The sequence below is a fragment of the Chaetura pelagica genome, unplaced genomic scaffold (genome assembly GCF_000747805.2).
Source record: "Chaetura pelagica isolate M959 unplaced genomic scaffold, ChaPel_1.0 scaffold76, whole genome shotgun sequence".
Taxonomy (NCBI): Eukaryota; Metazoa; Chordata; class Aves; order Apodiformes; family Apodidae; genus Chaetura; species Chaetura pelagica.
In genome coordinates, this window is record NW_009970723.1 from 2,384,859 (window position 1) to 2,397,997 (window position 13,139).

The window sequence follows — 13,139 nt, forward strand, 5'->3', positions numbered from 1 at the left end:
AATATCTTCAAAAGAAAAGCTAGTTTTGAGTAAAGGCAGTCTTTTTGGTATGTAATCCTATCAGGATGACAGGCATGGCACTCCTCCCCAAATTCTGGTTGTCTGGGAGCGAAGAACAAAGAAGCCTTAATGTTGTCCTGGTTGTTATTCAGACCTGACGTACCCTTTCCCATGAGCCTCGAACCACCACCCAGAATAACCTAGGGGGCAGCACACCCTGGCTGAAACTTATGCTGCTTCTCCACAACTTTTGTCCTCTACTTCGCTTTGTTACTCAAAAGGAGAAGCCCTTCCCTCTCCATGTTTCACGTGTTCCTTGGAAAATACCAGCGGATAAATCTGCCTGCTGGAGTAGTTAAAGTCTGGTGAAATCCCTGTGGTGCTGCAAATCCCCTATGCTCTCATAGTCATTCTCTCCTGAAAGAGCAGCATGGTTGGTGTTAGGCACAGACAAGGTCCTGTCTTCTTCTTGGCTCACTGACTGGATAGCTTCATAGTCAGGCTCCAGCTCCCCATTTGGTCTGTCTGCTGATTGAGGCACAGTGGTCGTATTTAGGGTGTTTTCAAAGTCCTTCACACTTGCATAGAGGCCACTGCAAATTGATGGGGACCTCTGAGATGCAATTTCTTGAATACAGGTGTAAGGAGAATCCAGTGCCTTGATGGCCTGTCCCGGCTTACTCACCGATGAGTACATGGCTGAGATCTAGGACAAGGAGACACACGCTAAGTATTTAAGCATGGCATAAAGCTTGTGTGCCAGTTTCTACCCCTTCTACCACAAGGATGCCTGCTGCTTATACAAAGGCAGGATCTTCTTATAAAAACACATCCTTTCTTACAAAAAACCTCCCACATTTCTTACAGATAATTTATTTTCTGGCATGCATTTATAAATCGATTTTCTTTCAAAAAAGACTGCTTTATACAAGAGGTTTATAAATGTAAAAATTCCTTGATCATAAATCCCCTGCAGGCAAATTGGACACGGGACAAAAGGGAATGGCTTTGTGAGCAGGGGCTCTTAAAAGATTTGCTATGGTCCTGGAGCCAGCTTGAGCTCTGTGGGGAGACAGGGGTCAAAGGGATGATCAGGTTTGGCTGCTGTAATGTAGGCAGATGCTGTCTGATCCTTGAGGTTTTAAAAATTATTATTTTTATGCTCAAGCAAGTGCACAAAGGTGACCCCTAATGAAGAAGTGAAGAAGTCCATGTCCACACACGTCCCTCTGCTGAGGGCTCCCTGGGTTGGTGCCACTCGTGACTCCCTCTCCCGATCCAAGTGGATACTACCCCTTGCACAGGGGTGCATTCTTCTCTGGTACCTAATAACACAATTGCAACATAGCTCTTCTGTTACATTTGAAGTCCTTCCCAAACATGCTAGGCCACTCTGGATTTGTATCAATCCAAATAAAACAGTAGATTGGTATAATAATGTCCATTACCATTAATTAACAGTGACTGATGCAAATGAACCACATCCCTTTATCAATTCTGTATTTTTTAATTTTTTATTAAGAGAGGCATCCAATTGCAGATGGCAGTACTTCTTACTTCATAATTATTTTAGCCAACCAAACAAAAATGGTTTTTCCACTTATCCATACTTCAGCCCTTTCCAGCACTACATTACATGAACCCAGTTCAAGGATCAATTTATTCATTAATGTCTGGGTGCACTTCTCCCAGCAGAAAGCATTAGCTCACCCAGCTCAATGCCAGGCCTGTGTTTACTTTTGTGTCTGGAGAACGTATTTATAAATTGGATGGGTGTACTGGAGATGATCACAAGCAACCTTATTTAACTTTCCTGGTTTTGTTTCAATCTTCACAATTTACTTGACTAACAGACTTTTTAAGAACAGTTTATACTTCGGTGCTTCTATTGTGCTTCAGTTTATTTCCCAGAGCCCCAAACACTGCATGGAGAATGTGGAGCATGTTTCAAAAGGCTGCTGGTTATTATTATTCTTCAGTAGAGCTTGCCATCCAAATCAAGAAGCCGCCCTAAGCCAATTTCAGCCTCCCGTTATTTTCTGACACCATTTTAACCTATTGACCTGATAGAGCCATATGCTGGAATATATCCGATTTTAGGGATGTGGCAGTGCCAACTCTGCAGAGAAACCTCAGCTTTCATTTTCCCTGCAGACAAATTTCACCTTTCTTCGGTCCTGCTTAGTCATGCAGAGCTTATGCTAATCTCTGCCTGAAAAATGTCTCTCGTTAGTTATTGAATTTCATGCAAGAAACCTACCTCATCTTCTGTAAGAGATGGATCTTCCTCTCGAGACTTGTAAGATACTGAACTAAGCCTCTGTAAAAAAGGCAGAAAAAAAGAAAAAAAAAGGCTCATTACCTCAGTGTGAAGCCTATCATAAACCCCTCCCGTACAATCGATACATTATATTTTATTGTCATTAGCTCACTAGTTCCATTTTACATAGCTTATATCCCTAATATCCAAAGTACATCTCTGGAGATAACAGCCCTGAGGTTATTAGAGCTTTTTATTGTTTCGGCTCTTACCCTGACCTGAAAAGGGTAACAATTATGTAACAAAACAAACTCTGCTCTGCTGTATCCCTGCCTTTACACTTCTAATGAAGCAAGAGTCTGCAAAGGCTTTTGAACAATTAAAAGTCAGCTGCTGTGACACACTAGTTGGCCTTGATGTGATTTTCAGATACGCTTTTAGATGACAAAAGAACAATCCTCACTGGCACCCTCCTGATGATTATTATCCATCATGCAGGGGCTCCTGGAAGTGCTGCACGGGAGGCACCACATCCTCCTGCCCCATGAAATGCAGCAGCTGTGAGGAGGTGCAGAGCTGCACTGCTGCTCAGACCAGACATGGTGAAGAAGAGCTGCTGCAACCCACCCTGAGACAGGGAGCTCCACCCTTAAAGCATCTGCTGAATCCAGTTGCCACAGTAAAGTTACTAAAGGATGGAGGGCTTGGTTTAGTATCAAGTCTAACTTCAAGCATGTGAAGTGACTTGTGAAAATCTGGTCACGAACTACTGAAGGAAAAGCATTTTGCTTAGGACCTCTATGGCAATGAAGACTCTGGCTACCTCACAGTAGCCATCCTTCCCTCCGGGTGAGTAGGGTTTGCTGGAGTCCTGCTCCACAGGGATTCAGAGGGAGCCTTCCAGCACTCATTTTGGAGCTTCATGCAAATGCTCCACCTAAAATACTTCAGACTTCTTCCAGTGCAGACCAAGGTGGAGTAGAGCTATTTTTAGCACAGTCAATCAAATAAATCCAGGCACATACTAGACAAACGAGGCAATCAAAAATCCAGGCACATACTAGACACACAAGATTTTTTTTTTCCACAGAGGCTCGTTACAACAGATTCTTTCCTACTTCCATTTTTCTTGGTGTTTTTACTTCTGGTAAATACCAAGCTTCAAACCTCTGGGGCACTTCTGCTGAAGACCCTGGCCCAGAGAGCACTGCAGTCTGCCTGATTCTCCCCAGGGACCTTCCCCCACAACTAAGAACTTCCTCGTTTCTTTCTGATCTTCTGGAGAATGTGCTTTTAACCAGTGGTTTGTTTACTCACAAAAAACCCCCACAAAAAAACCACAACCAAAACAAAACAAAAAAAAAAGGAAGAAAACGGAGAAGTTCAAATGTAGCTTAGCCCTTTATTAGATCTGTTTCACTACAGCAGCTCAGTTCAGTCTTTCTTACTTGCAGGATATTTTTTTGTGTTGAAGAATAAATTAGTACTTTCGTCCTCACACACTAAAACAAATATGTGTTTTCAAAATTCATCATTGAATTTACTTCCTCTCATCAGTGTGTCTATAACCACTATGTATCAGGACCCCTTCTACAGTTTCCTACTTGGGTACTGACAAACACCCTAGGGTGCTGGCAGTCCTGTTCTTGTTTCCCTGTGACCAAGCATTCCTTCTAAATGTGAAACCTGTGACATGTCAATTTTGATGTCAAAATTGTCATCTTGGAAACTAAAAAAAAATACTTGCTCCTAAGCATTTTTTATCTAGCAATATTACAAATCATGCTTAAAACCTCAACAGCAGCAACACAAAGAGCATGTATCCTTATTTGCCTTCCACTTTCCCTCTGTCCCTTGACAGCACTTGCCTTTTTGCTCTTTGGCTCAGCTGTTGCTCCTGAGTTGGGCACCAGAACACGATGACCATTCTCTGCTAGCACATTTTTAAGAGATGCTTCGCTCATCCTCAGGCTGCACAAGTCTGAAATCAGATTGCAGCAGCCAGATTTACACATGGAGAGCATATCTACCAGTGCTCATTCTGGAAAGACCTGGGTGAAAAAGGAGATCTGTACTTCTTTTTTTTAATTAAAAAGGAAGAATTAAAGAAAAAACTATTCTGCCTCTCCAGTTTTTTAGAAGAGCTACACCCAAGTTTTTCCAAGTGATACTGATATTAAAGGTGTCTTTTTTCCAAAAGGTTTTTTCCAAAACCTTCCAAAGGATTTGGCTGTGTCACAGCAAATAACCAATTTAGATAATTAATCTTCACCCATTTACTGCAGATCTGGCTCCCAGTTGTCTCCCAAATGAGTGTGCATCAGGAACCAGCATGGGCTGGGGATCATCCTGGCTACCCTCTTTTACAGGGTGAGGCTGAAACAATCTGGACGTGGTCTGTTTTCTGTCTGTGAGCAGGGAGAAGTCTTGGTCACACAAGCAGCCTCCCTGCTTGTCCCTTCTTGATGGCCTATTACAGCAAAGTTTAATTGTAGTGAGACTCACATGAATTATGCCCAACCTCTTTCTTCATCAGAGTCAGAGCAGAAGGGTGAAAAGTTCGGGATATGGATGTCATGTTAAGCAAGGCAGCTAAGCAGCCTCACAAGAGAAGAAACAAAAAGAAATATCTACAGAGTATGTCTAACTACAAGAGTTATCAATATAACATACATTTCCATAAACATCTTGGTTTTGGTTGCCACATCGGAGAAAACGAGGCATTGCTCTGCATTGTTTGAAGGAGCAAAACAGAAGGGAAAATTATCATCATCACAACAGAAGAACAATCCCACAACCCCCTCCCCACAGAACGCCAACAATAATGACATTTATATATCCCAACAGTTATCATTTCCAGCTCTGCTGCAGCTGTAGCTCTCAAGGACAGGACAGGCACACGCTTCGATGCATAATGCATGCGCCGAGCAGCCAAGGCGGGAAGGATCCGATGCTGCCGAAGCTGTAACTCAGGGTGGCTTTAGCTCTGAATAAATTTTAATTAGACAAACTCCTTTTTTCTGGCACTTAGGGGACTGCATGTGTCACCTCTTGATTAATCCTTCAAAACATGAACCACTTTAATCAATTCCCACTCCTGGCAGTTACTGACACTGTATACACAGCGTGCTGGGGAGCTACACACCGGGCAAATGCTTCTCCTTTGTATCGGTGCCTGGGAAACACAATGATTTTCTGCAAGTCTTTTCACACCTGGTAGGAAAAATGTGGCTGTTACGGAAAGCTGTTCCTCTAAAAGTTTAATTAGAAAGTACATATGGCCTGAATTTGGGAGGGGGGAGTGTTGGTAAATTATTGTTGACAATCACATCTTAATTTTTTACTTAGCAAGCTCATTATTTGTAAGGTTGTGCCCTGAAGAGGACAGATAAACAATTTTTACATTATGAGTAGTCTCCAGTTTATGAATTTTGACTCAGTTGTCCTTTCTAAGTTCCATGGTTATTTAACAAGGTATTTTTCTGCCCTCTGCCTGGATTATTGAAATACCTCAAATAAGAGAACAACCAGAAACAAGTAACAATACTTCAGCTCTGCCATAATTTTCCAGGTAAACATTAACATTAAAACGTCACATCGCATATTAAGGATTTTTTTCAACTTTTCATCAATACCTAGTATTTGAGGCCTCAGACACCAAAATTATATTCATCTCCTAAAACCACAATTCTTTCATTCACAATTAATAACAGGTTACCTAACCTATTTTTGAAAAATGCAAACTCAATAGTTTATGAAATCTTTGTGCAATGATCTGAAAGCATCCTTAAAATTAACTCTGGTGAAAAACTAAAAATGGGAAAATAACTTGTTGAAGATGTCATCATTCTGTTTTTCAAGGAGTTCACCACTGACTTGTCTGTAGGCTGGGAGAAAGAATAAGCTGCTGAGAAAACACAACTTTTTGCTGCGATTTCAGCAGATAGAAATTACTTTTTTTGCGTGTGACATACAGAATTTGACAATACAAAAGCCTACAGCTGCAATCTCTCTTTCTGTCCCTGTCCTGCAGAGAGAGCGCAGATGAGTGGCTTTAAGCAGATGCCTAACACTTGCACAGCTAAGTCAAGGTGGTGCAACAAAGGAGGCACACCTGAAGTTAGGGCACCCACCAAGAAAGTCTCCCTGTCCTTTTTGTAGATGGAGGTTTCATAAGAAAAAAAAAAAAAAAAAAAGAAAAAAAATAAAGGATGCTGAACAAGATACAGATGCTGACAGAGATACTGGATACCTATTCTAATAGCTCCCACAAGCATAATACCATTAAACAAAGAAGCAGAAGCCTCCTATGCAATTTCTGGATAATATTTGGGAAAAGCCTTATGAAGTGAATACTGCAAGAATCCAAAATATAGGCTGCAACAGAATGTGTACATGCCTACAATGCAAAGACTACACTGTACATTTTCATATTTTCCTATTTTACAGTCTTGCATCACTTGGAATGTTTTTGTTTGTTTGTTTGTTTTGTTTTTTGTTTTTTTTCCTCCTGGTATTTTTTTGTTATTTTACAAAACAATAAAATCCTCTCCCACCCGTATGTTCTGTATCATTATTTGGCTGTTTGACAAGTACAAGGATTTGCAGTATTTACCTTCTCTGGTTTACTTGCTCCTTCTGTCACTTCTTCTTGTGCTTCCTTTTCTTGCACATTCTCATTTTCATCAAGAAGTTTCATGGGTACTGGAGGGGGAAGCTCATCCTCTACATCTGGTGTGTTGTCAAGAGGGCTTTCTGAATTAGCACTTTGGCGACTTTTTTTATTCCGGTCAACAGATGCATATTCTGCTGATTCAACTCTGCACTCAGGAATCTGATTCTGACCTTCAGAAACAGCCACTGATGCCTTTGATTTGCTGTTACAGCTCCCTTCCATGCTGGCTACTGCTCCAACATCTTTTATTTCCTTCACAGTTTCATACAAGCAGTCTTCAACTATGTTCTCCTGAGAGGAGCTGTCTTTCAAGACTTCGTAAGGCCCTTCCATTCCAAGACCTTGATAATTTTCTGCATTTCTGGCTGAGATGATGGTTTCCATGGTGGTGTTAGGGGGAATACTGGGTAGTTCCCGACTCTGGTGACATTTTATAGACTTCCCAAGACTATCCTGTTGATCTAGCAGATCAGAGACAGACGTCTGTACTTCTTCATAAGGTTGGATGCAGGCAGTTGTACTGTCCTCTGAGAGTACTAGAGAAGGAAGTATTTAAAACAAATGTGTAACTGTAAGGTGAATTCATACTCTATTCATCACTTTGGTTTTGTGTCTCACTGGAAAGGGTAAATGATCCTAATGCTCAGAAATCTCTAGTGGTTATCATGCTTTTTGTTTAAGGTTTCAGTTACAGAAATTTCTGCACTCTAGAGTTAAAATATCTTTCTCACAACATCTTAAATACTCTGTTCATCACCAAGTTACATTATATTGCAATGGCATCCACAGGAGAGCAGGGGATGGGTGGGTAGGTGCAGGTGTGTATGGATGTTCAGCTGTACTTGGTGGTATTGAGTGCTTACAGACTGCTCAGTCGTCTCAGATGGGCAATGCTGGTGGGAGGCCTCAAACCAAGAGCCTTTTAAAAAAGCCTTGTTTGATTTTCCTCTTTTCATTTCCCTATTCTTTGGAATCAAAAAAAGAAAGTGCCTTCTTGCCTTCTCCCTAACCAACCCTCACCTTGTTTAACCTGCTGGCCAAATTCTCGTCAGCATCACACCTCGCTCAGCCCCACCGTGCTCAGCCTCCCTGCACACTAGAGCAGAAGCTCCCCACTGGAAGGCTATGCCATGATTCTGTTAGTCTCACAGCACATCATGTAGGCTGACAACCTACTAATGAGCCAGCCACATGCACAAAAGTGAAGACCAAACTTCAGAAAGTAGTGTTAGGCAGAACATGTTATTTAAGTCCCTGTCCCTGAAGGGTATTAGGCACTGAAATCTATGGGACTTCTCATTTTACAATGCACATGTTTGGTATTTGCCTGCATTCTGGGATGTATACATGGGCACAAACAAGCATGTTTCAGGTGTAACCACATGTGACACCCTTTCTTTGACTAGCTTTACTTTTTCTTAGAACAGTTCTTGTGATACTCCCTCAGCAAAATCAACCTATTCTTCCATTTCCTTCAGTGTGTTTGACATGATGACATAAAGTGTTGCTGAAGTAGTCAGTACTCTTGATTTGGTGGTTGCCATGGACATTGCTTTCTCTTGTGCTCAGGGTATGCAGACTCATGCAGTCAGCACCAGCAGGGAGCTGTACCCTGGCAGCAAAACTCAGGATGGAACTGGAAGGATGAGATAGTCTGAATGGGAGATAGGAGGAGAAGAAAATAAAAACATCCATCTCCATTCACTTGGCTCCTACATACAAAGGGAGGGGAACAGGTGCAACAGGGAAGAATTGTCCTGTTGCATCCTGACTAGGACTCAAGGTGTCCTACTCACTACCCAGAATGCCTGCAGACTTCCTGAGGAACATCAGGAACTGGCCTGGAGAAGCTGGAACACATTTTCCCATTCTGGTGCATGCTCTCAGGGATTTCTGTGCTATGCAGAGCACTGCCACAGGCCCCATAAAGCACTCATCCCATCCAGCCTGGGGTGTATAATCAGAATTAATGAGAGCTCACATTTCCATGCTTCTGTGATTACGGGTAGTGGCACAGAAGGGGCAGGCATAGATAAAGGGTTTGCATAGATTAACAAAAAGCTGGCAGGTTGGGTAAGCTAAAAGAAACCAATGTTTGATAGTGCTCCTTCCATAGCCCTGTCCCTGCTCAAAAGGCAAGCAGGAATAGCAAAATAAAGAAAAATAAACAAGAAGAATGCCTAAAGTATCAATAAGAAATTGAAGCACACTGCTATTCAGAAGGGCTATTAAGCAGAGTGTAAACTGAGTATTATCAGATAGTCTGAAAACTGCTGGTTGACAGCACGACTTTTAGTAGCAGCTTTTACAGCTGCATGTGTGGTGACTCATGGCAAAGAGGAACGCTTCCCTGCTGCAGGGCTGTGTGCATGAGGCCTTGGTGAGCCACACACCTACGTACACAACAAGCCCATGGGCGGGAGCAGTAATTAGCTGCAAAAACAAAGATTAAAATGCCTTTAGATACTTGTCTCTCTGCACAGTGAGATGAGGAGGCAGGAGATGACGAGCGCAGCTCATGGTGTTAGTGCCTAGTGTGGAGACAACAGTTGGCTCCCAGCAGCTCTCAGCTTAGACTGAGTTTATTTTTAGGACCAGCCGAGTAAAATATTTTCCAGTGGTACTTCACTGTGAGTCATTTTGAGTGCTCAGCAAAGCAAAGACTAAGGAAAAAAAGAGAAAGCCTATTTATGTTGTGTGATTTCTAGAATGCAAAAATAAAAGTGACAGCCTTGCACAGCATGGTTGTAGTCCGTGGAGAAGGACCTGAAATATTCCCACAGCCTCCAGGAATGAGGCTCCGAAGTACAACTGCATCTTCTGGTCACATGACAGATCCCAACTCCATGGCTGGCTAAGACTAGGGAATGCTGCAGTCTTTGCCTGATAGTCTGGTCATTCTGCAGATGTAGTTTGGTGGCCCAGAGGAGGACCTTAGCACCTCCTCAGTGCTGGCTGGCATGGAGGCCTGGGAGCCAGGGTGTAGGGCTCTGCCAGAGCAACCCTGGCAGGGAGGTGGAGATTGTCCTGGTTTGAGCCAGGATGAAGCCAATTTTTCTTTTTGATCTGCTCAAAAGCTTTCTGTTGGTCAGGACCCCATTTGAAATTATTCTTCTTTCTGGTCACCTCATAGAGAGGTTTCACAATTTCACTGTAACATGGAATCTCAGCACCGGTAGCCTGGGCGCCAGGAAGAGCTGTGCTTTAGAAGTGATTGGCACTGCCTGAAATGCCAGCATCTCCATGGGATGGGCTACTGACTTTGCAGCATGGCAAACGTGATCGTTGCATTTTCTTAACTTGATGGTAAGTTTTGTGTGAATTATGTCCTACGGGGAGAGGACTGACTGCCCTCCAGAGAGCTGCATGCCCAGCCGCTCCAGAGGTGAAGAGAGGGAAATGCAGAATATTGGGGCAAATGGCACGACTGTGTGCTTGGAAAGCTGTCAGCTAGAAACCTGCCAACGTGCAGCTAAGGTGGGAGCAAGGGGATGGTGCTGCTGGGGCTTCGCTACTCACCCTCGCCGTTGCTGAGGGCCCCGTTCTGCTCACTGCTTGGAGGGGGCTCTGTAGCTGAACTTGTGAGGGAGTGGCTGAACACCTCCTTGTCAGAAGGCTGCAAGACAAATGAGTGACATATAACCACCACTGGGTCAGAATGAAAGTTTGCATAAATAGATACGTGGCGGATTTCATTCTGCTCTCGGAAGCTCTGACTCACAGGTATTGTTGGCAGGAGAGTCAAACCATGCTGACTGTACTCAAAGCTTTAGGTGCCTGTGTTTACAGATGTTAAAACAAATAAATACAAGTATGTCCAGAGTGATCTCCTGTCCAACCTTTATAGTAATAGACATTACCATGGCTTTAACACATGGGAAGACAGCGGCTGACAAAGGGCATATTGTTCTTGTGCTGCAGAGTGAAAGAAAGGCAGGAGATCTGGAGTACAGTGGTGGCAGAAAAAGCTCTGAGAAAATGCAGATTATTGGGGTCTACACAAGTTCTTCTCCCTGTTCTGCCACTTTTAAAATTTCCCTTGCTCAGTCTTCTCCAAGTTCCTGAGCTATTTTCCAATCTGTGTTGGTTTTTTTTTGCAAGGAGCATGGTACAAACCAACCACAAGACACATGTAAGCTGCCAGAAATAAATACTTACCACATTCATCAGATTTTCATGATCTCCATTCTGATGTTTGGCCTTCTTCTCCCTTAATGAAAAAGATGTATGAACTGTTACTACAGATTATGCTAATATACAAATGCAAATCATTAACTGACCTTACACACCTGCAGGGAACAAAACTGTGACTCACAATAATATTGAAAATAGAATAACTGAAAGTTATTACAGGGTAATTATTACTAGCATGACCTCTGTGTAAGGTCAGCACTGAAGTAGGGTGACAAGAAGCATATTTGAAGAGGTACAAAAAATGCACACAACCCTTTTCTCATTCAGTGTAAGATCACAATAAGGATGATAAAAAAATATTATCCTCAATTTAATAATACCTGAAATCCTCAGAGATATGCAAGATACATGTTTTGGGGACAGATTACCTGGGGAGTTCCCCACATGGTGTCAGTGAAAAGTGTTTTCCTCTGAAGAATTAGCAAAGGCCAACAAAATCCAGCCTACTCCCACTCAGAATGCTGGTTATAATTAATAATCACAGAATCAAAGAACCACATGATAATAAACATGAGCAGTTCAAGAAGGCCTACAAACTTCATAGCAGCAAAAGCCATAATTTTTAAATGAATCCTGCTTCACTGGGTACTTCACAGGACTCAAAGTATGAATCATGTTTCCAGTTTTTACCATTTCAGAAATACAGCTCTTATTGTGAAATACTGTAACAGACTATGAGCTTAAAAAAATAATAATCCTTCCCCTAGATGAAATGGGAAAAAGGTTAGAAAAAATTGACAATATTAAATCTGTTCTTCTGAAGTCTGCAATGCACCTTACTTCCTACATTAGCAATTGTTAAAATTCTACCTAACTGGGAAATAAGAAAACAGAGCTAGCAAGGCTTGACTAATGCAGAGCAGAGTTCAAGTTTATAAATACTTAATTTTCTCTCTGACCAGTCTGCCCTGGTGGAAAACCCCTACGGGTTGAGCTGCCCAGCTCCCCAATGCCATCAGCAGGGCTAAGCCTTGAAATGTGAATAAACGAACTCAGTAGAAGTGCCTGTATTGGTGAATTCAAGCCCTTTACAGAAAAGAAAATAAGAATAAGGTGCAAGATATTCATTACTGTCACTGATTCTTACTCATGTTGGCTTGAATGGCAGGATCAATTCTCTAGTCTTCAGGAATGACCAAAGCAAAGCTGAAATACATAGCAATAGTTTGCCTCTCCTTTTTACCAATACTTTTTTGGTCCTATTTTGGCCACCTAATTTTCTTAGTTTCAGGCCAGCAGTGTGATCTGCTAACAGTCAGTGTCCTGCACTCCAGGCTCCAGCTGAGGAGAAAGCACCTAGCAAACACAACAGTAGTTTCCCTTCACAGCAAAAGAGAAAAAATAATTTTAAATTTTAGAATGAACAGAACTATTCAAATTCAGGTTTCTCTGAAAACAGATTTTGTACTGTGCTTTTTTTTATTTCTACACCTAAGCCCTCAGTATTTCTTGCTCAGTCGTTATTAGTGAAGCTAATCCTGCACTATTTCAATCCCTGCACTATTTGACTCAAGAACTGTTACTGCCTGCTAAGCTCCTATGCCTTACCTGTTGCAGCTGGAACAGAGGAAGATGAGGAAGGTGAGGAACAAGAGTGTTGTCACAGCTGCCAAACTTCCCCACAGGATGATGTGGACCTGTCCACTGCCTAAGAAACCACCCTCTGGCCCCATGGTACTAGCAGGAGCTGGTGTCACTTGGGGATGAAGAGGTTATTCCTTGGAGAAGGCTGGCATCTGTGCTGCACACACCTTCTGTTTCTGCAGAAAGAAAAACACCATTAGAAGTGAGTATAAATTTTGAAGATAATGAATCTGACAGCTAAAAATCTGGCAGGAGAGATTTTCAAACCCAGATCTTACAGAAAAACAGTATCAAATACAAGCCAGCCAGCCAAGGAGATTTTCAGCAACATTTTTGGTGGTGACATAGAACAAACCTTGTCAAGTATTAATGCCAGCTGTTACTTATCTACAATCTCAACACAAATAAAATTACAGTATCTCTGTA

At 42.2% G+C, this 13,139-nt stretch overlaps 1 protein-coding gene across 1 annotated transcript; it reads right to left on the reverse strand.

Moving 5' to 3' along the window:
* Positions 1-284: 284 nt before the first annotated feature.
* On the reverse strand, positions 285-12,802 carry PAG1 (phosphoprotein membrane anchor with glycosphingolipid microdomains 1). Its single transcript, XM_010006398.1, has 6 exons — positions 12,678-12,802; positions 11,094-11,145; positions 10,455-10,551; positions 6,876-7,471; positions 2,261-2,320; positions 285-706 (listed from the first exon to the last, which is right to left on the reverse strand). Exons 1-6 carry the CDS (start codon positions 12,800-12,802, stop codon positions 356-358), a joined length of 1,281 nt encoding a protein of 426 aa, XP_010004700.1. The 3' UTR covers positions 285-355.
* Positions 12,803-13,139: the final 337 nt, after the last annotated feature.